This window comes from Saccopteryx bilineata, chromosome 2 (genome assembly GCF_036850765.1).
Source record: "Saccopteryx bilineata isolate mSacBil1 chromosome 2, mSacBil1_pri_phased_curated, whole genome shotgun sequence".
In the NCBI taxonomy this organism is placed as follows: Eukaryota; Metazoa; Chordata; class Mammalia; order Chiroptera; family Emballonuridae; genus Saccopteryx; species Saccopteryx bilineata.
Window position 1 is genome coordinate 75,509,880 of NC_089491.1, and position 16,497 is coordinate 75,526,376.

The 16,497-nt window shown below is 35.4% G+C and overlaps 1 protein-coding gene across 11 annotated transcripts in view; it reads right to left on the bottom strand.

The window, feature by feature from the left end:
* NFIB (nuclear factor I B) overlaps nucleotides 1-16,497 on the bottom strand; it is a 241,171-nt gene that overhangs the window by 34,640 nt on the left and 190,034 nt on the right. For all 11 annotated transcript variants that reach the window (XM_066257269.1, XM_066257264.1, XM_066257268.1 and 8 more), the window contains one exon: nucleotides 7,302-7,436. In XM_066257269.1, coding sequence (XP_066113366.1) covers nucleotides 7,302-7,436 — 135 coding nt within the window. The remainder of the gene's footprint in view (nucleotides 1-7,301; nucleotides 7,437-16,497) is intronic.

Below are 16,497 nucleotides of genomic sequence, written 5' to 3' on the forward strand. Positions count from 1 at the left end.
TCTATGGCCAAGGTCCATGAGTGCCTATGTTTTCTTCTATGTAATTTATTGTTTCAGATCTTATGTTTAGGTCTTTCATCCATTTTGAATTAATTTTTGTGCATGCGGACAAATTGTAGTCAAGTTTCATTCTTTTGCATGTGGCTTTCCAGTTTTCCCAGCACCATTTATTGAAGAGGTTTTCTTTTCTCCATTGTGTGTTTTTGACTCTTTTGTCAAAGATAATTTGACCATATACATGTGGTTTTATTTCTGGGCTCTCAATTCTGTTCCATTGGTCTATATGTCTATTTTTCTGCCACTACCATGCTGTTTTGATTATCGTGGCTCTGTAGTGTAATTTGAAGTCACATATTGTAATACTTCCAGCTTTGTTCTTTTTTCTCAGAAGTGCTTTGGCTATTTCAGGTTTTTTTATGGTTCCGCACAAACCTGGTGACTTTATATTTCATTTCTTTAAAAAAAAGATATTGAAATATTGATGGGAATTGCATTAAATTTGTATATCGCTTTAGGTATTATGACCATTTTAACTATGTTGATTCTTCCAATCCATAAACATAGAATATTGTTCCATTTCATCGTGTCTTTTTCAATTTCCTTTAATGATGCTTTGTGGTTTTCAGTATATAGATTCTTTATATTCTTTGTTAAGTTTATCCCCAGGTATTTAATTTTTCTTGTTTCAACTGAAAAAGGGATTATTGTTTTGAGTTCATTTTCCAAAGTTTCACTGTTTGCATATATGAAAGAGATAGACTTCTGTATATTGATTTTGTATCCTGTGACCTTACTGTTGGTTTATTGGTCCTATTGGTCTTTCTGTGGAGTCTTTGGGGTTTTCTATATACAGGATCATGTCAATCGCAAAAAGTGAAACCTTTACTTCTTCTTTTCTGATTGGAATGCCTTTTAATTGTTTCTCTTGTCTGATGATGGCTCTGGCTAAAGAATAGAGAGTGGGCTGCCTTGTCTTGTTCCTGATTTTAGAGGAAAAACTTTCAGTTTTTCACCATTTAATATGATGTTAGCTGATGGTTTGTTATATATGGCCTTTATTATGTTCAGGTATTTTCCTTCTATATCCATTTTATTGAGTGTTTTCAACATAAAGGGATATTGTATCTTATCAAATGCCTTTTCTGCATCTACTAATAGGATCATATGATTTTTGTTTTGTTGATATGGTATATTACGTTATATATATATAATAAATATGTATTTTTCTATGGCTTTAGGCAACCCCTGTGTTTTGGTCGTTCGACCCCCACTGGGGTCACAACCCACAGGTTGAGAACCGCTGCGTTAATTGATTTATGTATGCTGAACAATCCTTGTGCTCCTTGATTGTGATATATTATTTTTTTAATGTGTTGTATTCAATTTGCTAGTACTTTATTTAAGATTTCTGTATCTGTATTCATTAGAGATATTGGTCCATAGTTCTATTTTTTTTGTAATGTCCTTGCGAGGTTTTGGTATGAGGGTTATATTGGCCTCATAAAATGTGTTAGGGAGTACTGCTTCTTCTATTTTTTGGAAGACTTTGAGAAGAATAAGAACCAACTCTTCTATGAATGTTTGGTAGAATTCACTAGTGTAACCATCTGTCCCCGGACTTTTATTTTAGGGGGAGGTTTTTGATAGTTGTTTCTATTTCCTCCCTGCTAATGGGTCTATTTAGACTTTCCACTTCTTGGTGACTCAGTCTAAAAAAATTGTATAGTTTTAGGAATTTATCCATTTCTTCTAGATTGTTGAATTGAGTGCCATTAAAATTTTTTCATAGTATACTACAATGAGCCTTTGTATATCTATGATGTCTGTGGTAATTTTTCCTCTTTCATTTTGGATTTTTTTTATATGAGTCTTTTCTCTTTTTTCTTTAGTGAGTCTAGCCAGGAGTTTATCAATTTTATTGACCTTTTCAAAGAACCAGCTCTTTGTTATATTAATTTTTTCTATAGTTTTTCTGTTCTCTATTTCATTTATTTCTGCTCTAATTTTTACTATTTTCTTTCTTCTTCTAATTTTGAGTTGCCTTTGTTCTTATTTTTATAGTTCCTTAAGATGTGATATTAAACTGTTTATTTGGGATTTTTCTTGATATAAGCCTGTAATGATATAAACTTCCTCTTATTACAGTGTTTGCAGCATCCCAGAAAGTTTGATATGTCATTTTCATTAGCCTGTATATCTCTTTTGATCTCTGCTTTTATTTCTTCTTTGACCCAGTCTCTTTTTACAAGTGTGTTGCTTAATTTCCACATTTTTATGGGTTTCTTTACTTCTCTTTTGCAGTTGAGTTCTAATTTTAAAGCTTGTGGTCAAAGAATATGCTTGGTATAATCTCAATCATCCTGAATTTGTTGATGTTAGTTTTGTGACACAACATATGGTTTATTCTTGAGAATTTTCATACACTGGAGAAAAATGTGTAGTCTAAAGTTCTGGGATAAAATGACCTGTAAATGTCTATGATGTCCATTTGGTCTAGTGTATTGTTTAAGGCTGATATTTCTTTATGAATTTTTCTGTTTGAATGACCAATCTAGAGTTGTGAAAGGTATATTGAGATCTTTAAGTATAAATATGTTTTTGTCTGTTTCTATTTTTAGGTCAGTTAGTAGATGTCTGATATATTTTAGTGCTCCCTGACTTGGTGCGAATATATTAAGCAGCGTTATGTCTTTTTGATACAATGTCACCTTTATCATTATGAAATGACTATCTTTGTCTCTTGTTACCTTTGTTGTCTTAAAGTCAGCATTGTCAGATATGAATATGGCTACACTTGCTTTTCTTTGGGTATTATTTGCTTGGAGAATTGTTTTTCAACCTTTCACATTGAGCCTACTTTTGTCCTTGAAGCTTAAATGTGTCTCTTGAAGGCAGCATATGATTGGGTTTTGCTTTTTGATCCAATATGCTACTCTATGTCTCTTTATTAGTGAGTTTAGGGTAATTATTGACACTTCACGGTTTCCTATAGCCATTTTATGTATTGTTTTCTGATAGGTCTGTGTCTCGTTTTGTTCTTCTCTTTCGTTTTTCTGTCAGTTGTTTTTGTGTGGTGGTATTCCATACTTTTCCCTGCTTCTTCTTTTTATAAGCTACATGTTTTAGTAGTGGCATTTTTGTGGGTGGTTACCTTTAGGTTATTAAAAGAAAATTTGTCGTAAGAGTCCATTATCATATGAGTGCTTCTGCACTCCATCCTCCTTTGCTATTGCTGACATTTATACCCTCCCCTTTTATGTTATTGTTGTCACACATTATTCTTGTTTTTATTGTGATCTTGTTGGAGCTTTTATTTGTAGTTTTGTTTTGTTTTCTTCTTTGTGTCTGGTCAAATAACCCCATTTAGTATTTCCTACAGTGGTGTTTTCTGTTGATATATTCTGTCTACTTCTGTTTGTCTGTGAAAGTTTTTATTTCTTTTTCATATTTGAAAGATAGCTTTGGTGGATATAGTATTCTTAGCTGGTAATTCTTCTCTTTCAGTACTTTGAATGTTTGGGTCCACTCTAGGATTTCTTCTCAGAAATCTGATGATAACCTAATGAGCTTTCCCTTATGTGGTATATTCTTCTTTTTCTTAGCTGCCTTGAGGATTCTTTCTTTGTCACTGATTTGTGACAATTTCATTATGATGTGCCCTGGAGTAGGTCTGTTTGGATTAAGGTAACTCGGTGTTCTATTTGCTTCTAGGATTCGAGGCTCTAACTCCTTCTACAGGCTTGGGAAGTTCTCATCAATTATTTGTTTAAATAGGTTTTCCGTTCCCTTCTCCCTCTCTTCTTCTGATATACCCATTATTTTTATATTGCTCTTTCTGATGGAGTCAAACAGTTCTTGTAGAGCTCTCCCTTTTTTTATTTTGTGAGTCTCTCTCTTCTTCTCTCTGTAGTATCTCTGGTTTCCTGTCTTCCATGTCACTGATTCTCTCCTCTATCTGGCCTATTCTATTAACTAAACTTGCAACCTCACTTTTCAGTTCGTACATTGAGTTTCTCATCTTTGTTTGGTTCTTTTTTAAAGTTTCAATCTCCTTGGTAAAGTACTCTTTTTGTTCATTAATTTGTATTTTGAGCTCATTAAATTGTCTATCAGTGTTTTCTTGCAACTCATTGTATTTTTTTAGAAATTCAATTTTGAATTCTCTGTCATTTAATTCCAAGGTTTTCATGTAATCAAAATTTTTTTTCTGGAGATTTTTGATTATCAATCTGAACTATGTCTCTATCTTGGGTTTCCATGATGTATGATTTCTCCTTCCTTGATGGTTTTTGATAGCAGTATTGTTAATAACTCTAACAAGGGCCCTGGCCAGTTGGCTCAGCAGTAAAGCATCAGCCCGGTGTGTGGAAGTCTAGGGTTTGATTCCCAGTCAGGGCACAAAGGAGAAGCACCCATCTGCTTCTCCACCCTTTCCCCTTTCCTTCCTCTCTTTCTCACTCTCCCCCTCCCACAGACAAGGCTCCATGGGAGCAGAGTTGGCCCAGTCACTGAGGATGGCTCCATGGCCTCCCCCTCAGGTGCTAGAATGGCTCCAGCTACAAGGCAGCAATGCCCCCGATGGGCAAAGCATCGCCCCCTGATGGGCATGCAGGGTGGATCCCGTTTGGGTGCACTCAGGAGTCTGTCTGACTGCCTCCCCACTTCTAATTTTGGAAAAATATAAAAAATATTAATAGAAGAACCCTAACAAGAAGTGATTTTTTTTCCAGTAGCTCTTGCTATACTATAGTTTTGGCTCTGTGAAATTCTTGGGCAGATATCCACTGTCATAGTGATGTTGGCAGGGCCAGAATCACAGTGGTGGGTGGGGCGTGTAGTGGGGGCTGCTTTGCAGTTGGCTTTTCTGCTTTAACAGTGGTGATTTCAGGTTTCCCATTGTTCTTCCCCACATCTCAGCCACCAGGGGAATCATATACAGAGCACTTCCACCTTTCAGGAGACAGAGCAGCCCCAGAAAGTCAGCTATGGGGGGCCCACCACCACCCCTCTTTATACTGCTTGGAGAGGGAGGTGAGATCTGGGAGGCTGGGGATGCACACTTTTGTTTTCCCTGACACTGCAGAGTGTGGGCAACTGGTACAGCACTGGCATAGGTTGTGGTGAGTGTACAGTGCCATGTGGGCTGATCTTTGTGGGTTAAGCACCCACCGATGGGGATGATGCCTCACAGAGAGAGCCAGGTACTTTGGGCTGGGTGCTCACCAGTGGAGCAAGTGCTGCAAGCTGAGCACAGGCCCACACAGGTTGTTCGCAAGCCAAGTAACATAGGCAGTCCTTGATAACCCTGTGTCTGACTGTGCCCATCTTAGTTCAGTTCTTCCCCCTCCCCCCCAGTTTCTACATTTCTTCTGGCTCAGAATAAAAATCTCTTCCTGAGTCCAGCAAGGAGAGAGAAAAACGTAGTCCTCTGCATTCTCTCCTCTCCAGAGCCCACTGCTGATATGTTTTATCTTCTGCCCCCCTTTTCAACCCCTAGCACCTTCAGTCCATTCGTTGCATGGATCTTGCAGGAGTGCCTACAAGCCCAGCTGGGGTTCCTTTTCTGCATTATAGTTATTCAATTTATTGAAATTTTAAGGGGAGAGATCAGAAGTATGTCTCATGCTGCCATTTCTCTGACATCATAGTTCTATTCTTTATTTTTCTTCCCACTCTTAACTTTCACTATATGTAGCTTAAAAGATATTAAAGTAAGACCAAAAATAAAATCCACGGAAATGTGAATTTATACTTTCATACAGACATTAACTTACCTAAAATTATATATTTTGTAAAAGCAAATAATATATAAAACATCTGCAATGTGGGCAGTGTTTAATAATATTATAACTTTTCAACATTAGTATGACTGCTATTTATTACTTGGTTTCTAAAATATAAATCTTAAGTTTGAAAAACGGGGAAAGACTATAACTACATGATTATTATCTCTATAATGTTGAGGAAAACAATCACATAAGTACAAATTAAGAGTACCAACCAGTATAATGTATGTAGAAGTAAAGACTAAATGTCTGTTTCTATTTAATATTTTGATCCAAGCCATAGAAAATTGCATATGATAAATGTTTAGTGTTTTATGAGATAATATATCAAAAATATGAAAAAAAATTCTTTCCATGACCTAGAAATGAAAATCATCTGTAATTATTTATCTCCAACATTATAATTATCTGCAAAAAAATTTTTTTAAAGAAATATTACTTCCCCAACAATGCCCACAATTCCAGAATCTTCTGAATTGTTGTTACAATGAAGATTCCTGGGCCTAACCACAGACCTTCTGCATGAGGACATCCAGGGGTGAGGCACCAGAAAGTACCTTTTAAATAGCGCCTCACAGAACCTCTCCACACACTGAAGTTTCAGTGTCCTCCATCACAAGAAAGCACTGCAGAAAACAACTGCCATAATTCTTAAAGCTCCTTATTAAAATATCACTTTATGTAAGAAGTATATACTTCTGAAAGTATAATTTAAAAAAATACAAACACCTAAATTAGATTGGACATCTTTTCACTTCATGTCGAAGTGCTCTTAATCTCAGCTCAGTTTAACATGATTGTCACTCATATCTGTACACAGACCTTAGAAGGTTATTGCTTATTTTTATATTGCTTATTTTTAAATCTCATTTTTAATTTTTGAAGGATTTAATATTAATTGTTAAATACTTAAAGTACATATGTGAAATGTCATATTCTTTTTCCTATTTAAATTAAGATATTAGACATAACATCAAGTGTATTAGCCCACAGAAAAAACTGTGTATTAAACAATTGTCAAAGAAAGGTATCTCTTATTTTTTTAATTTCATTCCCAAATAGTTAAATATTGATTTTCCTATAGAAAATTATACACACACACACACACACACACAGAAATAGCAGCTATATATCTCAATGCCTCTAGAAATACTCTAAACTCAGCAACATACTGAAATCACATCTTTTTCTTGGTAAAACATATAGAATTAAGACCAACCCTGAAGCTATACTTAAAAAAACCAGGTACTCCATATTTTCTAATTTCTTGTTATTATAATCTTTCCAACAAAGGCAATGTAAAGATAGATAAATAAATATTATCTAACTGTATTGCTTTGAAAATATTTCCTCACATATTGATAAGAAAAAATATTTCATTAGATTCTGACACTTCTTCTTTTGACTGAGCAAATATGGTCACCATCATTATAATAAAAACTTGTGCTCCATCCTTGAGGATTTGGGCCCTGTAAACAAGAGGGAGGCTTCTCCTCTATGCTTGAAACTTCTCACCACTGTGTGCAACTCCAGGTATTCCGGGATGGTGGTGCTGGGGGAAAGTGCTCAACCTTGGGGAAGAATCCTGTGGAGATGTAGAGCTGAACAATGGCTTTTCAGGCTTCTTCATAGTAGTTGGAGAAGACATATCTGCAAAGGAAGAGGAGAAAACCCAGCGTTATGACTTTCTTCAGCTATAAGGTTCAGATTAACGTAACAAGAGATCTAATTTCCCACATTTTATTATTTTTGGGATTTTGGCTCTTTTACAAAATATATACTGAGGGTCAAAGATCTAGCTATGTCGGCGCTTAGAAATACATGTCAGAAACAGTCCCCATTGTCTCATTGCAATTATCATCAGAATGATTCTTACTAATGAGTAAATCTTGAGCTTCTGAAAAACTAAGTATCACGTTTCCATTGGCCCCTTGGCTTACACCAAGGTCCCTTTTACCTCAGCATTTTAGTCTTAGATTTCTATGATTCAGGGGTTTGTATTTTCATGTACTGACTAAACTGTGGGGGAAAAAAAACCCAGAGGAAATCCTGGCGCAAATGTGAGAAACAACCTTTGGGTACACTGGTAAGTATATTATTGATTTCACATCTTTTGTGGAAAACTCATTACTTGTTTGGCAAGAAAAAAAATACATTCCTTAATTTGGTCATTCTGCAATTATTTATTGGGTCCCTCTCTTTGCCAAGTAAAGTAAGGATATTAAAAATAAAAGTAACTGCTGCTAGAGGGATAATCTGTGTCAGCGGAGAGAAAAATAAGAAAATAAGGGTCGACAGTTGAGAAGTGGGTAGTGTGTTGAGAGTAGAGGTGTTGTGGTGTGAGCACCTACTTCTCCAGCTCACTTCACAGAAGCGGTGATCCCCTCAGCCCCCACCCCAGTGATAAACAGTGCCCCCAGTTTCTCCATTTTTAAAATGTGGATGGGGATGGCATACTGAGAGAGAGGAAACATTCTGAAAAAGAGGGCCATAAAACATGCAAGTAACACAAACGGTCTGTGGAATGAAGTACTGAGATAAGGAAAGGAGGTAACCAGCTGGCAAGACCCACAGGCTAAGGGACCATAGGTTTTGTGTGCAAATGTCAGAACGCTTACCCTGAAGGGGGAAGGCTAGTGACGGGTGAACTTGGATCACATTTACAGTGCAGAGCAATCCTTCGGAAAGTACAGGGAGGATGAATTAGCCAAAATGGAGACAGCAATCATGGGGACCACGTAAGAAGACAGATTAATATATTCATTCATAAATATTGACTGAAGACCTAGTTTATTCCAGACATTGCACTAGTTGCTGGGGAGATAACAGACTCTGTTTCAGCCCCTATAAAGCTTAAAATCTAGTGAGAGGATACAAACAAGTGAAAGTGCCATTATGGGTGAAGTATTCAGGGGTGCACCCATTCAATCATTCACTCATTCCACAAATATTTAATACTGCCCAAAGACAGATCATGAAAACTTGAAATAAGAGTGCAAACAGAGCTAATACCATAGATCAATGATTTTCAACTGTTGTGCCACAAGAATTTTTAAAACATGTGATAAATACCTGACTGTTTAGTCATGGGCACTGACTCCTATTCCCTTAGATTGTCAAATTTAAAAAATTACAACAGCCAACACAACAATAGCTGCCCAGTGTGAATGAATCAAAATTATACATAATTTTTTGGTCAGATTGGAAAAAATATATTTTTTGGTTTGCTTCAGAATTTTAGTAATTAGATTAAGTGTACCATGAGATGAGAAAGATTAAAAATTGCTGCCATAGATAAACAGAATTAACCCAATTCAATTAATAACTGATATAGAGGGCCATCATCTTAGGTGAATAAAAGATTGTACTGTGCACTTAGCTGAAATTCAGGAGAATTCAGGGAATTAAGGAGAACACTCCAGTTGGTAAGAGAGATGGGCCCTGTTTTCAATACCTTGAGTAGTGCTGGTTATTATCAGACTTACAAATTTATGGTAAAATATTCTCTAACAATCATATAAGTTATAAAATTTATATTCTCATTATCAAAATTTTAAATACATGTATAAGTAGAAATTGTAATGGATGCTCATGAACTCATCACCCAGCCTCAATTGTCAACTGACAGCCAGTCTTATTTCACCTTTACCCTGTCTACACGCCCTCCCCTCTACTACTTTGAAGCAATGCCCAGGTATCACATAATTTCACCTATAAATATTTCAGTTTAAATCTCTAAAAGGAATAACCTAAAAATTTTATCACATGTATAGTGTGTGTGTGTGTGTGTGTGTATACAATGTGCATTTTAATCAACAAATATTTTTACATGAAAAAAAAAACTACATGGTGCTATCAGTATAAGAAACTAGATATCATTATGTTTTACCATTTGAAAAAAAGTCCTAAACTGGTAAAGAGATCCAATAAAATTAAACATGTGTTTTCAGCACACTGGAAATTAGAGAATGGATACACTACTGTAAAGACAGTAGACATCACAGTCTACAAAAATATAATGGGTGTATTTGTAGCCATAAGCTACCATTTGTGACTGTCACTAACCTATCAGAACTTTGGGAAGTCAGTGAACCATTTTCTTATATCTTTCTCAAAAAAAAAAAAAAAAAAAGGAAATGATTAATGAAGCCATAGCAATTAATATTGTTACCAAAAGAGGAGAGAAAAGTTAAAAAACCATTAAAAACAAACAAAGGGCACAGTGTGATGTATGGAGGGTACTTCACTGAGTGGGATACCTGAACCCATGTCAACACAATAAATTAAAAATAAAAATATTTCATTAAAAAATTTAAAAATATGCCTGACCAGGCGGTGGCACAGTGAACAGAGCGTTGGACTGGGATGTGGACAGTGCAGGTTCAAGACCCCGAGGTCGCAAGTTTGAGCGCAGGCTCATCTGGTTTGAGCAAAAGCTCACCAGGTTGGACCCAAGGTTGCTGGCTCAAGCAAAGGGCACTCGGTCTGCTGAAGGCCCGTGGTCAAGGCACATATGAGAAAGCAATCAATGAACAGGTGTCACAACGAAAAACTGATGATTGATGCTTCTCATCTCTCTCCGTTCCTGTCTGTCTGCCCCTATCTAACCCTGTCTCTGACTCTCTCTCTGTCCCTGTAAAAAAATAATAAATAAATAAATACATAAATAAAATTAAAGGGTAAAATATATATAAATAAAATAAAGAAATTTAATTTCAGCTAGATTGTCTTCATAATGCCAAAGATAGCTATGTGATTTTAAACGGTAATACTACAAAAATACAGGTTTTGACCTGATGGATGCTAATCTTAGACATATCTATTGTTAGAAGTTGAAAAAAACATCTATTTCATCCCTCAATTTATAGATAATGTGATGTTTCCCTCTCAAATTTTTAATTCAAAATTTACTCTTAGAAAAGAAACTAAAAAGGGTAACTTGACAACTTTCTGCTTTACCTGTGCTTAAATACATATTTCAAATAAAATTAACTTGTGTAAGTCAATTTCTAAAGACTCCCTAGTGTAAGTAATAAAGATTTACTGTAGATTTAAAAACAATTAAATATGATCAGAGCTTGGGAAGCAGAATAAGTTTCCATTCCAGTTATGTCACTTCTGGAAATCAAACAGGCCTACTGTTACTGCAACTACTGTTAACTATTTCAGAATTTCCCTTAAACCAGTCCAATTTACATAAGTACCTTATTGTAAAGGGCACATACATTAAAGATATTTGTATAAAAATTCAAGAATATAGGTGATTATGTAATTTTTCAGGAATAAAGCCTTTATATCTTCTTAGTCAAAATGGTACACTTGGCTTTGTCAGGTAATCATCACAGGGACATATATTTTCCCAGTTCTTTTAGGCATGCACCTTAATGTTTAGAACACAGAGGAGCTATAGAGGTCAATGCAGCAAAAACAGTAAAATTTAATCTCCAAGTTGTAAAAGGAAATAAGCACTGTTTCCTCCTTTAACAACAAAAAAAAATAACTTGCAATAGTAAAAATACAAATGGGAAGGTCCTCTGGCCATACTTAAACTATTTTCTTTAAAAATAAAGAATGGTAGTATTAGAAAGTAGGCTTAACTTGCCTGTGTTTTCCCATTAAATAAAATTAATTTGGAGTCCATTAGTCAATAAAGATATTCTGGTACACATGTGCAGGGCACTATGCTAAGTACTTCGAAGGACACTAACTGAACGCTCCCCTCAAAGAAAAAAAATCTTTCTAGATGGAAGAGGGAAGAAAGATAATAGGTCAATTTTTTGAGAGAAGTAAGGGTAGAGTTTCTAGCCATTATATTCAAATCATGAATAAAATTGCATTGTTTTTATTTTAATTTTATGTCCCATGTCTACAGTCTAGCAGACCTCATGCCAAACTGAAAAAAATGATATCATTTCTATTTTTAATGCACTCATATGCTACAGAAAAAAGATGTTTGCGGAACAAATATATAGAAGAGATGGTTTTTAAATGACCTTTCTGTGGAGAAAAACAAATGTCATGCTTTTCACACTCTACTGTCCCCCCAACAGGAATAATAATATATAAATAGATAAAATAATATATAAAAAGAATCAGTTGAAAATAAGTTGAAAAATAATAAAGCTAAATAATATATAAACATACAATAAGTTAAATAATAACAGATACATTATGGTGCAAAAATTGGATAAGACATGAAATAAAGAAGTGGAAAGAGCAGCGAGATAGGAAAGGATTAGCTGGGATGTCTGCTGGTGGGACGGAGGCCGAAGGTACCAGTGAGGCAGAGAGCAGTGAGGGCTTGAAATCACACAAAGAACTTTGATATTATTTTGAAAGTAACAATTTATAAGTGGATTCATATTAGAAGGAAAAAAACATTCTCAAAGTGCTATATTTTTTTCTGTTCTTGTAGCTTCCACTAGGCCCCTTTCATGTGCACCTGGTTGAATCAAGAATTTCCTGCCAGGTCTCCTTCCCAGGCCTTCCACATTGTGGTTCATTATAAAAACAGTAATTGAAATCATCTTCAGAATATCTTCCTCATATCAAAATCTATCACGGCACCACATTTTGATATAAATTTTTCCTTGCCATTCCATTTTATTTAAACCTTTACTTATGGGCTCCTGGGGGAGGAAGAAACCAAAAGAATGTGCTTCTAACTCTGTCCTCTTCCTTGAGCATGACATTCCCTAAGGCTAAAAAACTTCCATGTCTCTTCACTTTTTTATTCCATCTATAGAATAATATTTTATCCACTGAACCAATTTCATTTATTTTCTCTGTAAGTACCCTTCCTAAGAATGTCGGAGGTCTAGATCTCCTGAATGATCTTGTGTTTGCATTTTATATTACTTGATGTCTTTTTTCATTATTATTTTATATTTGTTTAATCCATACAATTCATACATAGATATATAGGTACACACACACACACACATATATTTTCCAGTTGACTAAACACATCCTATAGAAGATATCTTGATCAAAGACATAAATATGCGGAGGCTGGAAGAACATGCTATTGGGGAAGAAGAATTTTTAGAAATCTAGAATTAAAAAAAGGTAGACTAGGCAGTTTATTTTAGAATCTCTTGCATATAAGCAACTATATGGTAGAATGATAACTAGTAGTATAGCCTGACAAGGGGCAGGCACAATGGATAGAACATCGGACTGGGACACGGAGGACCCAGGTTCAAAACCCCAAGGTCACCAGCTTGAGCATGGGCTCATCTGGTTTGAGCGTGGGTTCATCTGGTTTGAGCAGGCTCATAAGCTTGAGCCCAAGGTGGCTGGCTTGAGCAAGGGGTCACTCACTCTGCTGTAGCCTCCCCCCCCCCCCAGTCAAGGTACATATGAGAAAGCAATCAATGAAAAACTAAGGTGCTGCAATGAAGAATTGATACTTCTCATCTCCTTCCCTTCTGGTCTGTGTGTCCCTATCTGTCCCTCTCTGTCTCTTTCTGTCTCTGTCACACACACAAAAAAGATAACTAGTAGTATCGGATGAGCAAAATAACCATAGTCAATCTATGTTAAAATGCATGTTGCATGAATAGATAACACAAGACAAGAAGTAATTGAATCAAAAGTGAAGAGAGAAAACAAAATCAGTCACTGAGTTTCTAATGACCATGAGACACTATGGCGAGGCATAAAGTTCAAGATGTTAAATAAGACCACCTGTTCCCTGCCCTGGTGATGCTTACAGTTCAGCAGAGAAGACAGACGTTAAATAAAAAAAGTCATTAACTAATTGCAGTCACGATAATATCAGACTATGGAAAGGATTCTTGTTAATGACAGAAGATTAAACTAAAAAAAGAAGTCTAAAAAATTAATCTAAAAATAAATATTTACACTGATAGTCTTCAGTGTTTATGATTTATAATTGGAAAATTAGTTATGGCTTTAGAAACCATTTGTATAGTTAAATGCCTAATTTAAAAATCACCATGTAAGAAAAATTTCAAGCAGGTTGTTCATATAAAGCTAAATTGGTTCATTCAGACTTAAGCATACCTTTAAATTAGTATTTTGCAAAATCAAATTATCACATTATTTTTACTAGATATACTACGATGTTTTTTAGCACTGTGACTTATATACATCCTAAACCCTGATATGTCATTCATTTCACAGCATCACTTCAAAGAGATAAAGGCTTAAGCAAATAAAGAGTTAGATCAACTCTTCTCCCAACAAGGTAATTGCATCTACAAAGGAAGAGTGTTGCCGTGAAGTACAGCGTATGTACTCGACTCATCGGCAGCTTGCACAAATGGCGCTCCAGATGTATATCTGTTCAAGTCAGCCCAAGGCAACAATTTTGATCAATTCTAATGTGATAAAATGCTGCAGGGAAAGTGTGCAGAAATGTGTTTACGTCAGCCCTTAATTAAACTGTTGTTCACTTCCAAAGAACCTTAGGAAACACTAATGAGACATGAGTTTTGGCAATTTCTTCATCAAAGCAAAGACCCCTTCCTCAGTCTGTAGCAGCCTGTCATCCAAGTCGCTCCCAGGATAAATGTCACATGGCACTCCCATCAGTGAGACACCTGTTAGTGGAACTTCACTGAAGTCAACTAGTGATCTAGGGCAAGCTCAAACAGTCACCTTAACACCTGCCTGTCTGGGACACCTGCTCCTTTTTCACATATAGTAGAGCAGTATGTTAGCTTTTCCAATATGCTTGACTAGATTAAAGTTACAAATCATATTACTATAGCCTACATAAAAAAACATATCATATTCTTTTTAAAAATTTCTATTCTTCTTTACAGTGACACTTAATGGTACACAACTATTTCAAATAGATTATATAGGCACATAGAAGAATTCTTAAATTTTTGGAAGCCATTATTTTCAGTACAGCCTAACACTATATTAAAATATATGTACTATGCTATTCCTATAATTTAGCAAAACATATTTCTCTCTGTTTAACAAAGAATTAAATTTTCTCAAAATATTATAAAGTTCAATTTTTTTAATATATTCCTTACATGTCTTTCTTATTTATCTGCCAGACTTGTAAGCAAGTCTAAATGAATCCTCACAGGTCCAAGGCATCACTTGTGGGCTTCTCTTATTTTTCTAGTATTTAAAGGTAAGGTATCTTTATTACCAGGTACTTAAAAAGCTATAACCACAGTTTAAAAATCTTTATTTTTTTACATTATCAAGCTGCTGTACAGATGTTATTGGATTCATTTTGGCAGAAGAAAACGCAAGGTGCAATGAAGACAGTAGGGAAACTTCTGTTAACTTTGCCTCTTTGGCGTGAGCCTGATACAGACCAAAGAGTGAACATGCATATGTAGGAACATTTAGCTTAGAGACAGTCCACTGACTGGGCTTTGATCAGAATACATTATGTTGACTAGCCTTATATTACCCCTTACAGTTTCTAGGTTTCTTTATTATTCAGAGGGTTTTAGACTTTAATATTTTTTAAAAAATGTATAGATTTACAAAAATCTGGACATCGAAAAGTTCTTCAGACACAAGGACTGAACTCATTGTTGGATGGTCAGCAAAGGTGGTCACCACACCCATTACACTTCAGTGAGACTGTCAAGCAAAACAAAACACTGAGAGTGAAAACTTTAGGTAAACTGGGAAATTTCTGCTTTTCATTAAAATGTTGGGGTGGAAGCTGAAAGACAACATGAAAAATGACCACATATCTGTGTAAAATAATAATACTGTTTATAATAAATGAAAAGCTACCAGATCTAGTGTGTAGGATGAGTTTAAGAGCTAGAAATCTGATACTTTCACTTCAGGACATCAATCCATAATGACTGTGCTGAGACAAGGAAACAGCGTGGGCCTGTGCCCAGAGGACAAGGAGAGGCGGGGAATACGGTCCGCCATCTAAATGCAGAAAGACCAAGGTTTCTCTTCCTCGGTTTGCCTTGAGGTAAACCTCATTGAAGAGGGGAAAGTTTAGAAGTTATTTATAAAAAGAGACCAGGTAGGCTATACCTTTACCAGAAAGCTTGGCACAATCCCTGAAGTAGCATCTTTATTTCCCATTTCCTTCACAATAAAATGGAGCTGTCCTGGTTCATGGGGAGAAAAAGCTATGGTGTGATGCCCAGTGGTTCAAATGAAACATAAATGAAAAAAAAGAGGTGTGTGGGTAGAAGCACAGGCCATAGAGTCACTGTTACTTAAAAATATTTCAGAGGACATGTTTCAGAATTGCTTATGGAGCCATGTGGTACATTTATTATAGGTATGACAGAGACGTTAAATAAACCACTCAGGCACTGCTAGTGAGAATGTTGATCGATAAGACCTTTGTGGGTTCTGTGCCAATATTTAGTAAAAGCCTTAGAAATGGATATAATGTTTAACTCAGTAATTCTACAGTAGAAATGTATTTATTCTTTTAATTAAATTTCAATGAACATCTATTTGATGATTTTATGCTAGGTACCAGAGAAATAAAATAATCAGATTTAAGCACCAGAGTTGCATGCAATGATGTTCATTATTTATTTATTTATTATATCAAAACTTGGAAACTACCTAAATATCCATGAGCAAAGTAGACACTTAAAAACCGAGAGTAGAGCCAAAGGGTGGTATAGTATGCAGTCATTACAGAGTAGAAACTGAATGGCATGGTACAATGCCATTATATTGTAAATGAAAGACAAAAGTAAAGAAAATAATTTACAAAATAGCATAT